Source organism: Pristis pectinata, chromosome 7, assembly GCF_009764475.1.
Source record: "Pristis pectinata isolate sPriPec2 chromosome 7, sPriPec2.1.pri, whole genome shotgun sequence".
Lineage (NCBI taxonomy): Eukaryota > Metazoa > Chordata > Chondrichthyes > Rhinopristiformes > Pristidae > Pristis > Pristis pectinata.
Window position 1 is genome coordinate 71,139,692 of NC_067411.1, and position 19,723 is coordinate 71,159,414.

Below are 19,723 nucleotides of genomic sequence, written 5' to 3' on the forward strand. Positions count from 1 at the left end.
GTACTTGAATTTATTCTTGACAAGTGAAGATCATCATTTAATGGGAATCTGTGATGCCTGTTCTAAATTGAGTATATTTTATCACTGTGTTTGCTCTCAGGCTTTAAAATGATGGTGGTTTAGAGTGAACAGCAGCATTTTTTTTGCTATTTTATTTACTGGAGTTATTGACTGGAATTTAGTGCCAGTTCTGATCCTTTTCACTTCTCGTGCCAAATAAAAGATTCCTGAGTTGTTCCAGTTTTAAATTTGGATCCATATCTTTAAAAATGCATGTATCAAGAAGAATTTCTTTGGCAACTTAGCACTTCTTTACTGGGAAGGCAATTGTAATGGGATTAACAATGACCCAGCATACAAACGTTTTATTATATTTGGGTTCTTTGTTCTTGCTCCTTCTGTGGGCCAACTGTAAGGACGTATTATGAAGCTCGAAGGTTGTATTGCAGGTGAAATTTGTCAATGCTGGTAGTATGAGATGAGTTCTTAACGAACCCACAAGCCATAATGTGTCAGATTTGTTGTGTCTATGAAGCTAGTTGAAGAGAAAATCGGACACTATATAAATAAAGTCTGCTATTTCATTCAGAGTCACTTTACACAGGCGCAAATTAATTTCATCCATATGTATCTTTATAGTGTATAGTTCATAAGTTGCCAGTCTTGTTTGAAAAGATACTCGCAACTGTTAATATTTTTAAGTAAAATTTTTTTTTCACTTCTTTCCCCGCTCCCCCCCCCCCCCCCTCCAGGTATCAGCAACCTTTGCAGCAAGCTTGGTAATTAGTCCTGCCATTGGTGCTTATCTTTCTAGTAAATATGGAGATAATCTTGTGGTACTTGTAGCCACTGTGATTGCAGCATTGGACATCTGTTTTATCTTAGTGGCTGTGCCTGAATCTCTCCCTGAAAAGGTTCGACCAGCTTCACGGGGATCACCTTTCTCATGGGAGCAAGCAGACCCTTTCTCAGTAAGTATGCTTTAATCTGTACGTAGACTGTAATTGCCATAGTGTAATATTTGTGGTAGGCAACAAGGGTCTGCGCAGTGCCTCAGCAGGTAGTGCTGCTGCCTCAGCTCCAGTGACTTGGATTCAGTCCATACCTCCAGTGCTGTCTGTCGAATTTGCCTGTTCTCCCTGTAACCACGTGGATTTCCCCAGATGCTTCCGCGTCCCAGAAACATGCTGGTGGGTAGGTTAATTGGCTTCTGTAAATTGCTCCTGGTATGCATCTCTAGGGTTTATGACGATCGGGGGAAGTTGATGGGGATATCAGAGAGAAATGATTAACAGGAGAATGAATGAGGGAATGGGATTAACGGGAATGCTCTAGGAGCTGTCATAGACCTGATTGGCCAAATGGCCACTTCTTGTGTTGGAAGGGAAATGAGAGAATTAAGCTCTAATTATATAAAATATTATGCTTTTTTTATTTTAATTCTTTGTCAAACTAAGAGCCACAGGAGTTGACTTGTGCCTCAAGCTCCTCTGAGGTAGTATTTAATCCTTCATCCAAAGTGGATACATTTTGGAGTGCTTGTTAAATGAGTTCAGATTGTGTTGCATTTTAAATAGTAGAAATGTTATCGAATTTAATAATACTGGATACTATGAAATTAAAAATTGCATGCAGATGCTCAGAAACAAAAGTTGATTATTAACATTTTCGCACAATGAATGTTGTACCAGTAGAATAAGCTGCTTTATCCAACATTGTGCTTTCAGTTGAATCATCCATTATCTCATCTTCGGGTATTTTTGACAGAGAACGATTGTTCAATTAGAATTTGCGCTGTTTTCTTCCCATATTTTGTTTCGCTTTATAGTTGTAATATTGCTTTTAAAATACTGTCTTGCCTCTTGACAGCAATAACAAATTTGTAGGGAAAATTGCAACATGCTCTTTTGGTTTTGCTATCACAAAGCAAAATTCTCCATTAACAGTGTGTTTGTCAGAGGTGGTTAGCTATTTGTCTGCTGTCATTTAGGTTAATCTGAACTTGCATCCTTCCTGTTCACTTGGCTGCTGGTTTATACAGCACTCCTCCCAAATCCTCATGGCACTACCTGTATTGCAGAAAGGGAAAGATTAAGTGGTGCTAGTGCATATGAAAAGTCTTAATCTGTTCTCTTAAGAACTGCCTCCACTCTCAGTAATGTTACAGTGCATCTTGCCTGAATTGGAGTTGGTTTTTTATTGTCACTTGTACCAAGGTACGGTGAAAAACTTGCCTTGCATACCATTCCTAGAGATCAATTCATTACACAGTGCATTGAGGTAGTACAAGGTAAAACAATACAGAATGCAGAGTAAAGTGTCACAGCTACAGAGAGAGTGCAATGCAGGTAGACAATAAGGTGCAAGGTCATAACAATCTCCGTCTTCATTTAAATTTCCCATTCTGTTTTTGTTCTAAGTGGACAGAACAGTCCCAAATACTACAGTAGCTTGACTACTACTTGAATCCATACCCATTCTTCTTTCTTGCAATATTTTTCTATTGCTAAGCCCCACCTTTATCAGTATTATTCTTTTAATTCTGATATTCCTATGCATTTCTGTGCTTTTATATTCTGTTTTCTGTTGTGCTATTCAGTTTTAGGGTGCTGGGTCAAATATTGTATGCTGCTTGTATATTACAACAGATAAGTGACTTAAGGCTGACAGCATTTACAAGGTAGTTTTTATTTTGTTACAGTCCTTGAGGAAGGTTGGGAAGGACACCACTGTGCTGCTAATCTGTATAACTGTGTTTCTCTCGTACCTGCCCGAAGCTGGACAATACTCTAGCTTTTTCCTTTATCTTAAACAGGTTAGTATAAAATCATTCACTTAGCATTTCCTGATCTTGTGTACAGCTTCATTGGTGCTATTAATTTGGCCAGCAAGGTTATTAGACTAGAGGTGAGAATATGAAAAATATCTAAAACCACAATATAATGAGGTGTATTATATTGAGTTGACACTGTACTTGAGTTTGATGTCAACAGACTACTTGGTTGGGGTTGCAAGGTGGGCAATACAGCTGGGTTTTGTTCAGTTTTAAGTATTTTTGTGCTGTTGATACCTAATGGTGAGCAGGACAACATTACCTTTTTTTCTCTTTCTTTATTTACCTTGACCCTCCCTCACCCTTCACATTAACAGGTAATTTGAATGCTTTTAATGTTACTTATTAAAGATCAGCAACTCCCCAAGAGTCAAAGAAGCTGAATTTTACTTACAGACTTAAGGAAGATTATCTGCAATGTTTTGTTTGACAATTAAACCTAAAAATAAAATTATCAACCATTGAAAATCCCATTCATAGTGAACTACAATTTATATACTCTTTTTATTTTACCCTGTTGACCTAGGGCTCCTGCTTAGCCTATTACTTCTAACTTAATTTTTGACTATTTTCTTAGGTTATTGATTTTTCTGCTGGGAATCTTGCAGCCTTTATAGCTGTGGTAGGAATCCTCTCTATAATAGCACAAGTGAGTATTGAATATTTTTGTGCATTAATATTTTGGAAATTCTAATCTAAAATTCAAAATAAGATTTCCAATGTTAAAACTAAATACACAATATCTTTTATAAACTTGGTCTGTACAATCTTGTCTGTTTAGTTGCATGAGAGTTTAAAAGTTTTTTGAACTAAGTGGAATTAAAGAATAAGGAAATAAATTGGGGGAGGGGGAGAAAGTAAATGTGCAATTAAAAATAAACTTTACTGTGTCTTTCCCAAAATACATAGTTAGACCTGTCACTTACCACATTAAATCTGATTTTACTAGTTACTTGTGAAATTGTTGTTGGAGGAATAGCCTCATAGCTTATATAATTGTAAAATTGTGCTGTATTAAAAGTTGGTTCATTTTGTTTTCAATTTAGTTTCAGTTTAAATCCTTTTAGTTTACTTGTATCCAGTTTATTTTGCTGATGTTTTTGGTTTTAACATTTTAACATGAGAGATTTTAACGCACACTGATTTCAATGTACTCACTTTTGTTAGGCCAGTATTACATTTGTTTGTAATTCTGTCCTGTTTCAATTAAAATAAAGCCTACTAATGGTATTAGCATCTATATCTCTTTTCAGGATACTCACATCAGCTTATAATTGTCCAGGATTTGCTGTACTCTGTATTCTGATCCAGTTTTAATACAAGTTATTGATTTTGTGCTTATTGTGGAAATTACTGTAGTTCTATTATATCACTTTGACGTGGTGAATTTATTCAGAATGTTAAAAGTTGACCATTGCCAACTTCAGTTAAGAATTTTGATTTGTTTTGCTGTTGAACTAACTAGTTTGCAGAAAATATTTTTTCCTTATTTTCAGTTGCATAGATTCTTCATTCCTAGAGATACAATATTATTTACAGACAAGAAATAGGCTCATTAATATTTTTCCTGATTTCTCTTTTCACAGACTGTATTTCTTAGTATCCTAATGAGGTCTATTGGTAATAAGAACACTGTTCTTCTTGGCCTTGGATTTCAAATGTTGCAGCTGGCTTGGTATGGCTTTGGATCCCAGCCCTGGTAAGCAGACATGCTTCACTGAGATGCTGGCATGTATTCTGTAAAATGCAATCATGCATATCTAGTAGTGCTTGAAACAACTGGTTTTTTGAATACTTAAGCTTACAAATTCCTCCTTATGGGAACTTTGTATAACTGTGTGTGTGTGTGCGGAATGTATAAATGTAAGCAAGAGTCACATTATTTTAACGATATTTCTAGAAAAGAAAATAATTTCTGGATTTCTTATTTTCAGTTTGTGAAAATAAAGCATAAATTATAGTATAGAAACTGGCTGCAGTCCTGCTCTTGGGTCATAATTATACAAAGGGAATTGGAAAAAAAAGGTTCTGATATTAGTCCTTAATTGTTGCTTGCTGTTTTAGGATGATGTGGGCAGCAGGAGCTGTAGCAGCAATGTCCAGTATTACTTTTCCAGCAGTCAGTGCTCTGGTTTCAACAAATGCAGATTCCGATCAGCAAGGCAAGTAACTTCACCTCACTTTATGTATTAAGCAGACAAACTTCAATCATTGTCAATATTCAACTTGAAATTTAACTGTTACTTGTTGATAATTATAAAAGTGTTCCAAAGATTAGTTCTGCATTCTGTAGTCATCTAGTTGAGAATCCATTGTTCATGCATGTAATACATTCTATAAGTTAATAATCTTCAGCAGAACAATTACTCATAGAATATGCCTTTGAATCTGGTTGCCTTTCTAACTCTTCCAAACCTAGAATTATCTTTTAAGTAAATCCAAGCTTTTTGAGCAAGGAGAATCTGGTGTAATTTTTTTTTATAACATTGGATATTATAACTTGGAATTTGCAGTCTGAAGGGGCATGAAAGCTGGTTTAGTACTAAATTTCAGTAAGATGAAAATTTGCAGAATTATGAAGGGATAACAAGTGAACAAGGAGCTGGTAAAGGAATGGCAGGACAAATGGCCACCTCCACATATTTATTGTGACCAGATTGTTTACATAAAAAACAATCTGCATAGATCGAGTAAATTGGTACAATACTTTGAGTGGACGCTAAGCATTTTCTGTGCACAAAGTAAGAGTTTTGACATGATCTTCAAGTCACTTCCAACTTGATCTGCATTTAGTGTACATGATGTTGCCTCCTCTACACTGGAGAACCCAAACATAGACTAGAAGACTGTTTTGCAGAGCACCTACACTCTGCAATGGCATCTCAAGTGTGTCATTTTTAACTCCCTTTCCAAATCCCACACCGACCTGTCTTCAGCCATACCCATTGCTAAAGGCAGATGGGAAGAACAACATCTCGTATTCAACTTAGGTAGCCTATAACTCAAAGGTTTGAACACTGAATTTTCCAATTTCAGGTAACCCACATTCCTGGTGTTCTTCTTCCACACACACACACACCTGCCAATCTAGTTTTCTTCTCTGTTTGTTTGCCTTTCCTGTCCCCTCCCCCACCTGGTTCCATCTGCCAATCATCCCCTCCTCATCTAGTTGCACCTACCACCTTCCAGCCTCTGTCTCACCACTCCCTTCTACTACTATGTTCTGGCAATCCTTTCTCCTCCCTCTGTCCTAATGCAGGGTCTCAACCCAAAATGTCGACATGCACCTTTCACCTCCACAGATGCTGCTCGAGTTCTTCCAGCATCTCTAGTCTCTTTTGTCATCTTAAACACAGTCACTATGGTAAGAAAACGTTCTGTTGTTGGAATTAGCATCTTCTGAATGAAATATTGAACAAAGGCAGTGGAAAGATTATTAACTTGAAACATTAATCCTTTTTCCTTTTTCTCACCCAGCTACAATGATAACATTGTTAGCTTTCCTGATGACTTGCTGTACCTTGCATTTCAGCCTTTTCTAAATCATCTACTATGATACACACATCCCTCTGCATACAGTAGTGTAGCGGTTAGCACAGCGCTATTACAGCATCAGCGATCAGGGTTCGATTCCCATCAATGTAAGGAGTTTGTACATTCTCCCATGTCTGTGTGGGTTTCCTCCGGGTGCTCCAGTTTCCTCCCACATTCCAAAGATGTACGGGTGGGTTAATTTGGGTTTAAAATGGGCAGCGCAGACTCGTTGGGCCGGAAGGGCCTGTTACCACGCTGTAAATAAAATTTTATTTAAATATCAGAGCTCTGCAGTCTCTCACCATTTAGAAGATTTCATTCTTGCCTAAATAATGGGCAACTCCACATTTTCTGACTGTACTCCAATTGTCAGATCCTAGCCCACTCACTTAACCTGTCTATGTCTCTTTAGCCTCCTTGTGTTGTCTTTGCTACTTTTTCCTTCCTCACTTTGTCTCATTAGTAAAGTTGGCAACCATACCTTCAATGCCTTCACTCGCCATTTACGTAAATTGAGGGCCCAACACTGATCCCTGTGGCGCACCACTGGTTACATCTGGCCAATAGAAAAAGCCCTCTTTATGCATACTTTCTCTTTCCTGTTCACCAGTGAATCTTCTATCTACGCCAGTATGTTATCTCCTCCAATGGGCTTTGGTTTTCCATGGTGGCCTTTGATGCGGCGCCTTATCGAAATGTTCTGGAAACCTAAGTATACTAAATATATCTTTATCCACAGCATGCGTTACTACTTCAAGAACTCCATCTTCTGTTCATAACTTTGCCTGATTACCTTGAACTTTTCTTAGTGCTCTGCTATTTTATTTTATATAATAGCTTCTAACATTTTTGCAATGTTAAGCTAGGAGGTCTGTAGTTTTCTGTTATCTCCACCCCTTTTTTTGAATAAATGGGTTACATTTTCTTTTATCAAATGTAATGAAACCTTCCCAGAATCCTGGAAATTTTTGAAAACTATATATTAACTATTCCACAAGTCCTTTTTGAAATCTTGGGATGAAGTCCACCAGGACCCTTTGATATTATCAGCTTGCAGCTCCCTCAATTTTCTCACTAACATTTTCCTGGTGATTGGATTTGTCCTGAGGTCCCTCCATTGCAATTCCTGTTCTCAGCTATTACTAGAATGTTCCTTGTATCCCCACTAGTGAAGAATGATACTGTATAAAGCACCTGTCTTGTTTTTCTGCCATCTGCTTTTCTGTTAATTCTCCAGACATGCTTTCCATAGGACCCGTGATCACTCTGTAAGCTTTCTTTTAAATAAGAAACTATCACAGTCTCTTGTTCATTTCTAGCTAGCTTTTTAGTCCTCCTTTATTATGATTATTTCTTGTTCTCTGTATGACATTGTGACCAATATACATAAACCCACTTGTTTCTTTGGACCTACACTGTTTCCAGCTTTTTGCTATTTAGAAAGCTCTCCTATCCTTTCAGAATCCAAACTGGATAGCCATTATTGAATTCTATTTACCATGGTTTTGGTCACTCGTATCATCTGTTCATATCTTCAGTTTATACTACCTTCTGTTTCTCGTGCCTCCACCAAACTCGTACGTAAGCCAAATGTCTTTTGGAATGTGGGAGGAAACCAGAGGAAACCCACACAGTCACGGGGAGAACGTACTAACTCCTTGCAGGCAGTGGCAGAATTGAACCCGGGTCGCTAGCGCTGTAATAGCGTTATGCTAACCGCTACACTACCGTGCCGCTTTAGGGTGGTAAGACAGAGTGCAGATGCTACCTTCAGAAAAAGATATTCCATTGTTGTCTCCAGTACAAAACAGAATGGTAACAAGTAAAGCTGTGCTAAATTTTTGGCTACATTGAAGTATGATAACTTGTGAGGACTATTGTGTGTATTCTGGTGCCTGTCCTAGATTGGCATCCTTAGTCACATCAGTTTCATTCTGCTGGTTATCTTAATAACAACTTGTGAAGGAATGGCTGTCTGATGTATGGTTGCTAGCTGCAACCTGTGCACGTACAGCTTTTTTTAATGATGTGCTGCTATTCTTGTCTGCTGACCACTATGGTATTTGTTTGCCTGCATTAGTAAGATCTGTGTCAGCCTCGGTAACATTCCTAGCTCTTGAGTTAATAGGTCATGGGTTCTTTACCCCATCAATTCTCATTCCAGAAGCTTGTGCACAAAACTCAGGCTGACACTGTAATGCAAAAATGGTGACTGCTGCATCACTGGATCTCAAACTGAGACTACACGTGGTTTGTCTGGTGAATGTAAAATGTCCCGTGACGTTATTTGAAGAAGAGTTGTGGAGTTCTCCCATCAATCTAGCCAGTCTTGATCCTTTAACCACCACTATTAAACTATTGCTACATAACCACTTGGGGGAACTTTCATTTGGGCACTTGGCTCCCATAATTCCTTGCATTACAATGAATGCACTTCAAGAGTATGGTATTGTTTGTGAAATACCTTAGGACAACCTTGATGGAGAAGAAAAATTACAACGTAAGTTGAAATTAGTAATGTAAATTCACCTTCCAGATCCTCCTTTCAAAAGAATCAGATTTGCCTATTAAAATTAAAGAATATTGATTGCACCCTTTTATATGGTTGGATTAATTTATATTGGGTTAGTGATGCATTTTAATCTACCTTTAAGAGTGGGCTTTCATGACTTGACATCTATTTGTCAAAAATCAAAATTTGTTCACAAAATTGTGAAAGCATAGTCAAAGGATCTGTGACTTACAAGAGGTTCAGATGCTGAAATTCCTGTGTGGGTGGAACAAATAAATTGGGCACAATGAGCTTCGGCACAGCATCATTCACAAGCAGAGCTTAAACATAACTTTACTATTCTCAGTTGCAGTTCTCCATGTTTGAGCTTTGTATTGTACGTATAAATTGCAGATAATTGACTGGGACTACAATAAGTCATAGTCCATGAATTCCTGTATTATGGTTGATCAAATCACCTGACTCCGTCAACATGGTGAGGGAAATTATATGGCTGAGCCAGAGTTTATAATCTCAGAACTGGCTCTTGGTTAAGTGAAGTTTGTATCATTAGTGGAAATACTAAGTATCTGCTGAGATTTTGCAAGGATTTTCCAAAGCCATCCTTTGACTAATCCATAACTATACCACACAAGCTTTGTGCATAGTTTAATTTTTATTCTAACAATAGTTTTTCCAAGAAATTGCACAATTAACAAGTTCAATCCATAACATGTGGTGTTTTTCACAGTCACAGTTTTGTTAACAATCTAAGCTAACACAATGAGCAATAAACATATCTTGGCTACATGGTTACATTTGTTTGCAAAGATTCATGATAATTATTCTTAAAATATGATGCCTAGCTTGGCCAAGCTTTTTATATACTTTTATACATGCAGGCGAGATTACTTCCTTTTGTGCGTGTGTGAAAAAGAAAATGTGCTAAGAGAATATACTCTGTTGACATTAGGAACCTTGCAGTTCTTAAATTCCGTCACAGCTATTAATCTGATCTTTGAGTAATGGTTCGACTTCAGAATTTGTTTTCTTTGCTGTTCCGTTAAAATTACTTTTGTCACTCCTCTGAATGAGGAGATATAGGAACCCCATTTTAATTAAAGTAATTATTGAGAAACAGATTTTGATTATTCTGAGCATTTACTTAGAAGATATTTATAATAAAACGTATATAACCTTAAGAGGTTAAACTAAGCCTTTGCTCCATCTTGCTACAAAGGTATGCCAAAATAAGGATTTAATCACAATCTAAAAATAGCTAAGTTTTCGTGGTAACTACTTCCCTTCTTTCTTGTGTCAGAGTCCTGCAATGATCTTAAAAAGATTGCTGTGGACGAAGAACAATTACCTCTGGGTGGATTGTTTGTGGTCAGCTTGGTGATGGCTTAAGCTTTTATTTTTGTTTCCTGTCATTAAACATTTGATTCTCCTCCAATTTTTTGGACTCCACCCAGTTTTAGCTGAGGAAACATGCAATAGTGGCCCTTGTGTCAGAGGAGGGTGTCATTATCCAGTTTAAGTCTTTACATACTGAATTTCTCAACACTTCAAATAAAAACTAATGTGCAAAATCAGTTTTGGCAAGATAACGGGTTTTATTTGAATTTTTAAGAAATGTCATTGTCCTTTATAATGGACTATAGGTTTTGATAAATGAATCCTTCGTAGAGTTAGTCATTTTGTTATATATAAACCCCCCCCAGTTTTAGCTGAGGAAACATGCAATAGTGGCCCTTGTGTCAGAGGAGGGTGTCATTATCCAGTTTAAGTCTTTACATACTGAATTTCTCAACACTTCAAATAAAAACTAATGTGCAAAATCAGTTTTGGCAAGATAACGGGTTTTATTTGAATTTTTAAGAAATGTCATTGTCCTTTATAATGGACTATAGGTTTTGATAAATGAATCCTTCGTAGAGTTAGTCATTTTGTTATATATAAAACATAACTGTACTCCCTATGGTTTTCTACTCCTGATTTGTCCCATGGGTAGATGTTCTGGCTACTTTAAATCCCACAAATCCAAAATGGTTGCAACACAAAAGGAAGCCATTTGGCCTGTCAAGTCTACACTGGAGCTATGCAAAAGCAATCCAGCTAGTCCCACTCCTCTACCCTCTTTCCATAACCCATCAAATACTTTTGTTTCAGGTATTTATCCAGTTCACCTTTGTATGCTACAATTGAATCTGCTATCTACTATCCCTGGCAATGCATTTTCATACCCTAACCTCTTGCTGTGATTTTCTTTCTTCTTTTGTTTCACTTTTGGTTCTTTTTGTCAACTCATCTTCACTTTGTCTTCTAGTTCTTGATCCCCTCTGTCAGTGGGAGTGGTTTCTCTCTATTTAGTCCCTTTACCATTCATGATTTTAAATATTTCTCTTGGATCTCCTCACAACCTCCTTTGTTGGTAAGAGAACAGCCCCAGCTTCTGCAGTCTATCCACACAACAAAAGTCCCACATCTCTGGAATTATTTTGATAAATCTCTTCTGCAGTCTCTCTAAAGCCTTTACATTTTTCCTCGTATGGTGAATGGGATTGGTGCAGATAGGTAATCGATGTTCAGTATGAATGTGGTGGGTCGAAGGGCTGTTTCTGTATTGTATGATGCTATGATTTCCTTGTTCTTGCAACTCTTTGTTTATAAAGCCCAGGATCTCGTATGCTTTTATAACCACTTCCTCAACTTGCCTTGACTCTTTCAGCAAAATAAACAGGTTTACCCCCCAGATCTCTCTTGTATCCCTTTTAGAATTCTTCTCTGGTTTATTTTGTCTTGTCTCTTATTCTTCCTACCCAATGTAATACTTCACGTTCCTCAGCATTAAATTTCAGCTACCACCCATCTGTCCATTCTACCAGTCTGTCCATATCTTCTTAATCTATTATTAGACCTACAAGTTTTATGTCCTCTGAAAGTTATGCCATGTACCCTCAATTCCATTACATTAATACATGTGAGCAAAACCCTTGCTTACACCGACCTCTGGACAACTCTGCTCTACCCTTACCTTCAGTCCAAAGGACAACTTTTCACTACTACTCCTTTTCTCGTTACTTAGCCAGTTTTCTATCCATGCTGATCCATCACCTTTATTCCATGTCTTTCAGTCTTGATACCAAACCTATTTTGTGGCAACTGATAAAATGCCCTTTGGAAATTCACATAAAGCACACCAGCTGCATCTCCATCAACCCGCTTGCTCAAAGAAACACATTCAATTAATTACCATAAATGATTTGTGTACATAGACCTCCAGGTCTATTACACCTCTTTTACACATCCTCTCATCTGTGCCATTTTGGTTCCTATTTCTATCTCTTATTTTCTACCAAAATGTATAGTATCATACTTCTCCACTTCGAATTTCATTTTTTTAATCAGTCCCTCCTAAGGACTGTTAATCATTGCCCTTGCTGCTCACTACATTTTTAAGTGGTATATGTCTGCAGACTTTGAAGTTAAGCCCTGTATATTCAAGTCCAGGCCACTAATACTGACCCTTGGGGGATATCACTGTATACTCCTGTGTGAAATGTAATTGTTTCACCCCTACCCTTTGATTTAGATCCTTTTTTCTGCATGATGCCACTGTTCCTTTAGTCCCATGTGCTTGCCTATTGTTGTGGTTTGTGGCTGCAAAGGTTTTTTTTAAAAGTCTTATTTCATTAATCAAAAGATTCAATTGTGTTGGTCAAAAGTGATTTGCCTTCAATATATTTATTAACCCATACTTTTTCAGCTAATTATGTCTAAAAGCTTTCAGAATTATGAATTTTATTTAGTTGTTGATGGTTCGGGGAGGGGGGGAGTGTGGGAATCTAACCTGTGATTAAACTTGCATTGATATAAAAGCAGATACAGGTCAGACAGCATAGGTAACCAAAACGAATATTTGAAATGCTGACTATATATCTTAGCACTTTCAGAGCATTCTGTTTTATTTTAGATTTGCAGAATACTCAGTTCCTTACTTTTTAAGTTGCCATGCAGTTAAATAGTTTGATCCAAATGTTTATGACTGGTAAATTTCCAGGCACAATTTTTTCCTTGGCGACAAACAAAAAAAGAAACAGAAATGATTATTTATATTTTATACAATGATGGCAGCATTTTACTGAAGCTCAAGGCCAGGATCTTAGAATCTGAACCAAGTAAATTAGGTAGTTATGGGTGAAATGGTTAAACTAAATTGGAAAACATTTTTCATAAGTATTGGTAAACATTTAAAGTTGCTTTTTCAGAATTTGCTTCAAACATTTATTTCACAAATAAACATTGCATGGGAAATGTTAGTTGAATAAAATTGATAGACTTTTGAATACCAAGGGAATTAAAAGAACATAAAGACATTGCTAGAAAGTGGAGTTATGGTAGAAGAATGAGTTATGACCTTATTAAATTGTGAAGTGGCTTCAAAGGCCAAAAGACCTACTCTTCCTGTTCTTGCCTTTACATTTTTAAGTTATGTTAATGTTACTACAAATTTATTCATTTCTGAAGTAATGGTTTTAGTTTATAATCTAGTTTTAACTATTTTTTTTAAGGTGTTGTGCAAGGAATGATCACAGGAATCAGAGGATTGTGCAATGGCCTTGGACCTGCTCTGTATGGGTTTATTTTCTACCTGTTCCACGTGGAGCTGGATGCAATCTCTGACAAAACAGTTAATGTGCAAAATTCCAAAATAGAGGTAAAATCATAACTATGTGGGTTTCTAAACTTAATATTTGTTTGTATTTTTGTACTAATTTCAACTAATCTAATCCTATAAATGGAGAAATTGACCTCAAGCAATTACATGTTGATACAGAAGAACATTAATGAATTAATTTCAGCAATCAATTAAAAAAAATAGTCCCCTGGTTTTCCTTTTTTTTCCTGCTTTCCAACACTTGTATCAGTAATCCTGAGTTTTATTGATATTTTGCATTTGGTTATTTGGAGCCCCCTTTAATTTGTGTTTCCAGTCTGAATTTCAAATGCAAGTTATTGTATGTGTACCTTCCTACTAATGGCATGAGTGAATTTATGCTCCAGGTACAGACAGAATAAAGGATCTTAAGCTAATAATACTGCACTGTGTTTAGAATTTAACCAGCCTTGTGTCACCTCTTCAAGGCCAGAGCACATCATATTCCTACCTCATTACTCTTGACATATATTTGTCTCCTAGTTAAAAGAAGAAAATAGCATGTTCCCAAGTTTTTAATGAATGGTCCTGTATTTGTATCCTGCTGCTGGATGTGAACATTCACCCCTGCTGAGAAAGTTAACAGAAAATCATGGTGAAATGCCTTGTGTCCCGTATTCCAAAAAGTTGTATAACATGACTGACCAGTAATTCATTATGCACCAGGAGCAAAATAATAACTTTTGGAGTCCCCATCAGACATACAGTGGCATGCAAAAGTTTGGGCACCCCTGGTCAAAATTTCTGTCACTGTGAATAGCTAAGTGAGTAAAAGATGACCTGATTTCCAAAAGGCATAAAGTTAAAGATGACACATTTCTTTAATATTTTAAGCAAGATTACTTTTTTATTTCCATCTTTTACAGTTTCAAAATAACAAAAAAGGAAAAGGGCCCAAAGCAAAAGTTAGGGCACCCTGCATGGTCAGTACTTAGTAACACCCCCTTTGGCAAGTATCACAGCTTGTAAATGCTTTCTGTGGCCAGCTAAGAGTCTTTCAATTCTTGTTTGGGGGATTTTCGCCCATTCTTCCTTGCAAAAGGCTTCTAGTTCTGTGAGATTCTTGGGCCGTCTTGCATGCACTGCTCTTCTGAGGTTTATTCTCAGATTTTCGATGATGTTTAGGTCGGGGGACCATGAGGGTCATGGCAAAACCTTCAGCTTGTGCCTCTTGAGGTAGTCCATTGTGGATTTTGAGGTGTGTTTAGCATCGTTATCCTGTTGTAGAAGCCATCCTCTTTTCATCTTCAGCTTTTTTTTTACAGAAGGTGTGATGTTTGCTTCCAGAATTTGCTGGTATTTAATTGGATTCATTCTTCACTCTACCAGTGAAATGCTTCCTGTGCCACTGGCTGCAACACAAGCTCAAAGCGTGATCGATCCACCCCCATGCTTAACAGTTGGAGAGGTGTTCTTTTCATGAAATTCTGCACCCTTTTTTCTCCAAACTTTCCTGTGTCCTCACCACAAAATTCAGCGTCAGAAGTTTGCAAAGGAACATCTAAACAGGCCTGATGCATTTTGGAAACAAGTCCTGTGGACTGATGAAGTCAAAATAGAACTTTTTTGGCCACAATGAGCAAAGGTATGTTTGGAGAAAAAAGGATGCAGAATTTCATGAAAAGAACACCTCTCCAACTGTTAAGCATGGGGGTGGATCGATCATGCTTTGGGCTTGTGTTGCAACCAGTGGCACAGGAAGCATTTCACTGGTAGAGGGAAGAATGAATTCAATTAAATACCAGCAAATTCTGGAAGCAAACATCACACCTTCTGTTTAAAAAAAAGCTGAAGATGAAAAGAGGATGGCTTCTACAACAGGATAACGATGCTAAACACACCTTAAAATCCACAATGGACTACCTCAAGAGGCACAAGCTGAAGGTTTTGCCATGATCCTCATGGTCCCCCGACCTAAACATCATCGAAAATCTGTGGATAGACCTCAGAAGAGCAGTGCATGCAAGACGGCCCAAGAGTCTCTCAGGACTAGAAGCCTTTTGCAAGGAAGAATGGGCGAAAATCCCCCAAACAAGAATTGAAAGACTCTTAGCTGGCTACAGAAAGCGTTTACAAGCTGTGATACTTGCCAAAGGGGGTGTTACTAAGTACTGACCATGCAGGGTGCCCAAACTTTTGCTTCGGGCCCTTTTCCTTTTTTTGTTATTTTGAAACTGTAAAAGATGGAAATAAAAAAAATAATCTTGCTTAAAATATTAAAGGAATGTGTCATCTTTAAGTCTTTTGGATATCAGGTCATCTTTTACTCGCTTAGCTATTCACAGTAACAGAAATTTTGATCAGGAGTGCCCAAACTTTTGCATGCTACTGTAAGTAAATCCTCTCCATGGTTTACCTGTTGGAAATAAATAGACAACTTTACAGTAAGAAGTGTCTAACGTCTTAATAGTTCTTCACCAAACTTTGACTTTTATGTGCCTTAATCTATGGCCTTATCTTGCTGCATTTCTTTTAATCCTCTTCCTGTGCATATAAAACTGTTTTCTGTGTTACCTTTGCACTAACCAATGTCATAAAGATGGCAAGATTATCTATCACTGTATTTAATTTTGTTTGTGGAGTCACAAAATTTGACATTGATGTAGAGTACAGATGTGATCATTCTGTAGAAATGTAATTGCTGGTTTGTAAAAACTTGCTGCTTGTTACGATCGTATTTTACAGCCTACAAAGAACCATGTTTCAATCTCCGTCCCACCTCCCCCTTCCCCCACCCTCACTCCTATCCTTAGGCCAACGTTTTTTGTTAGCAAATTAACATTTTTCATTTTGCAAGAAAAACACTTAAGTTGCATTCAACCAAAATCAGCCACAGCGAGGAAAATATCAAACTGTTAAGATCCTCACATTTTCACAACAGAACAAGTAACTCCATATATATCTTGTTATTCTCTATCACATTTTTCCCTTAACACTTTAATGCCAAAATTAAATTCTTGGTTCTTCTTCAATGTGCTGTTGCTCAGCAGTGACACAGAGGGAAACATCCACTTGTATGCTGAGGATGTGATGTTTAACCCTCACACTGCTGCTCCTGGCTTCTCCATGGCTATCACGTCAGTTTGATCAGCACCCACTTTAGGAAGAGCCACAATTTATCCAGCTGAACTTTAAAAACACCAAAACTATCATATTTGTTCCCTATTACAATCTTGAAATTTTACCCCTGTCCACTGTCTCAGGCTAAAGCAGCTTGTTTACATTACTTTGTAATTCTGAGCTAAACTTCTAATTCCATATTTTCTCTGTTAGAAAGACCTTTTCCAACTCCATAATACTGTACCTGCTTCAATCTATCTGCCACTGAAACTTCCATTAATGGAGTCTTTGATGCCTGAAGGTTGACTTTCTAATGCCCTAAAGGCTGTTTCTCTCTCTCTCTCTCTCTCTCTCTCTCTCTCTCTCTCTCTCTCTCTTTTCACTCTCTAATCTTCAATGTTCAAAACTCTGTCGCTTGTATCTTCTCCCATAATGTTCATCTTCCCAGCACCTTTGTTGACATTATTAATTCTTGGTCTCTGCCACCAACTCCACCCCTCCCCCCCCCCACCTGCCAGAAAAAATGCCCGCTAAATTCTAGTGATTAAAGTTCTTGTTTGGGTATTATATCTCACCCTACCTTTTGCAATCTTTCTCAGTCACAAGTCTTATTCCAAATGCCTGTTGTGTGCTCACACTCCCACTCCTTTTGCCCCACAGTTGGCAGTCATGATTTCAATTTTCTGTGGCACACTATTGGAATTTTATCCCTAAACCCTCTTAGAAGAGAGGCACATGTTCTAAGATTCTCCTTATGACCCATCAGGGTTTCCCAGTCTTGTTTAAAATGTTTTTGAATAGTCGTTCTGTGTTGAAGATGCTTTTGGTGATTGTTGCTTCACTTATTTGTTAATATTTTGTTCATTCAGGATTCCATTATCCCTGGACCACCTTTCTTGTTTGGAGCCATTACAGTCCTTGTAGCTTTTTTGGTTGCCTTATTTATCCCTGAGCATGGCATGTCTAGTAAAGCCAATAATGTAAGGAAACATAGCAGCAGTCTTGGCAACGTTCCCACCACTCCCCCCATTGGCAGTGACGAGGACAATGAGCCACTGCTGCAGGACAGTAGTGTATGAAGACACCAGATTTATTGGCTTTGGAGGAAAATAACAGATCTAAACAAAGAACAATGTGTTGAATGCGACTGGATCTACTGGACATTGAAAGAACAAAGGGAGCCATTTTGAAGAAGACTTTAAGATCCATGAAAGTGGATGTACCAGGATTTTTTTATTGCAAGCTACTTGAACATGTGTTTCCAGCACTGCCAGTTCTTCAAGTTCTTGTTCGAAGTGTCATCCTGATGGTGGAAATTCCAGTTTAGTCGGGTAATCAATGCTCAGATAGTTTTGGAGCAACATGCATTCAGATTCGTATCTCAGGGTTGTATCTTGTGCATCAGTGGAAAGGGACAATATTTTGTACATGTTAATGTGATCAATTTATTACCCCATAATAATGAACTCTTTCTTGATTAGATTTCAGTTTTGTTACATTGGTCTGCAGGTAATATGGACCGTTACCCCTTAACAAAAAACAATCCACTGTAATGAAGATTGCTTTCATTTCACATCACGTTTGTTTGTGTTGAGTCCCTCTTCTCCACAAAATGGAGCTGAGGCAAAAAGAAGGGATCTGAATAGTAACGTATACTTTGATCTTTGAAGACGGCTATGCAAATCATAAGTTCAGTTAACTTGGCAAAACTTAGAAGAATGCAGTCTTTGAAACTGCAGCCCTAACATCCCTCAACCTTCTTACAAATTTGAGCAAAATACATTGTGGGAATGTGAAGCTCATTATTTTGGCTACTGTTTGCTGACGAAGAGAGCTATAAATTCTTGTGTTAATATGCCTGGCAATTAAACTGTTCATAATTAAAGAAAATCTATTTTCTTTTAAAACTTATATGGATGGTTAAATGAGCATTTTAAGGCTTGTGCAAATCCCATGGGTCTTTGTGAGAAGGCTGTGGCTTGAAGAATCCAATTTATTGTTTTTATTTTCAGGTACAAATAAAATTTGACCTGTGAAAGTAACTACAGTTTTGTAAAGAACAATATGAATGCATTATCTAATCATACTATTTTTTGACATAAATTTTATATTTAACATTAAAAACAAAGTATAATGGGGAATTTAGAGAAACCTTTCGTACTTGTGAAAAGCTGCCTATTATTTAAAGTCCAAATGGTTTTACTAAAACTGAAGAAAGTTGTCCAGTTCGGCGGAATAACGATGTCTTTGTTCTTTCCTTGCACTTGGCCTCAGCTGCTAACTGTGCACAGCCTCAAACACGTTAATCTGCTACCTCAGCTTCAGCCTATATGCAGCTTCATAGGCCTGCTAGTGTTAATTTTCATTTCTTTGCTCATGTGTGCTTTAGGGCACTAGCCTATTTGGATGATACTCAGTTTGAACTTTTGTTTGAGAGGTTCTCTTGGCACGTACAAAAACTATTTTCCTGATGTTTATGAAACTTGTGTATTCTGTTTGAAAGATGCACGCTTCTGATGAAGAATTATTGATCCAAATGTACATGAATAAACTGACATATGAAATTGTTCCATTACTTTAATTTTATAATCACAGAAGTCTGATTTGGTAAAAATTATCATTAATACCTGATTATGGAAATTGGTAGCCATTGCACTCCCGGCATTTTTTGTAATCTTTTTCAAATGAATCGCCCTTAATTGCTTTTTAAGTGGTCTGATAAGCCAGTAAAGATCTTATTTTCATATCCTCCCAGAAATAGTCATCTTTAAAAAAAACATTTTTCAAAATTGCCTGTTTTTCTCCTATGAAACCAGTACACAAACTTAGTAAACATACTAAGTGAAGAAATGCACTGAACAAAGTTATTTTTGGGATTATGGTACACATTAAAATGAGGTGATCATTTACTTAATTTTAATTTTAGTTTCTGTTTATTGGGTTAGGAACAAATACTATGGGGAAAGGAAAGGCAAAAACCTAAATGCTCTCCATAATTGTACTTGCTATCTCCAAATAGTACGAAGAGAAATGTGATTTTGTTTTAAAATTGGGTGTCAATAAAACAGCTCATCTGGCATTCCTA

The 19,723-nt window shown here is 37.2% G+C and overlaps 1 protein-coding gene across 1 annotated transcript in view; it reads left to right on the forward strand.

The window, feature by feature from the left end:
* The window catches only part of LOC127572275 (hippocampus abundant transcript 1 protein-like), a 63,661-nt gene extending 44,448 nt beyond the window's left edge, over positions 1 to 19,213 (forward strand). The window contains exons 6-12 of the mRNA XM_052019302.1: positions 753 to 971; positions 2,702 to 2,815; positions 3,411 to 3,482; positions 4,420 to 4,532; positions 4,898 to 4,995; positions 13,433 to 13,578; positions 17,508 to 19,213. Coding sequence (XP_051875262.1) covers positions 753 to 971; positions 2,702 to 2,815; positions 3,411 to 3,482; positions 4,420 to 4,532; positions 4,898 to 4,995; positions 13,433 to 13,578; positions 17,508 to 17,717 — 972 coding nt within the window. The 3' untranslated portion in view covers positions 17,718 to 19,213. The remainder of the gene's footprint in view (positions 1 to 752; positions 972 to 2,701; positions 2,816 to 3,410; positions 3,483 to 4,419; positions 4,533 to 4,897; positions 4,996 to 13,432; positions 13,579 to 17,507) is intronic.
* Positions 19,214 to 19,723: the final 510 nt, after the last annotated feature.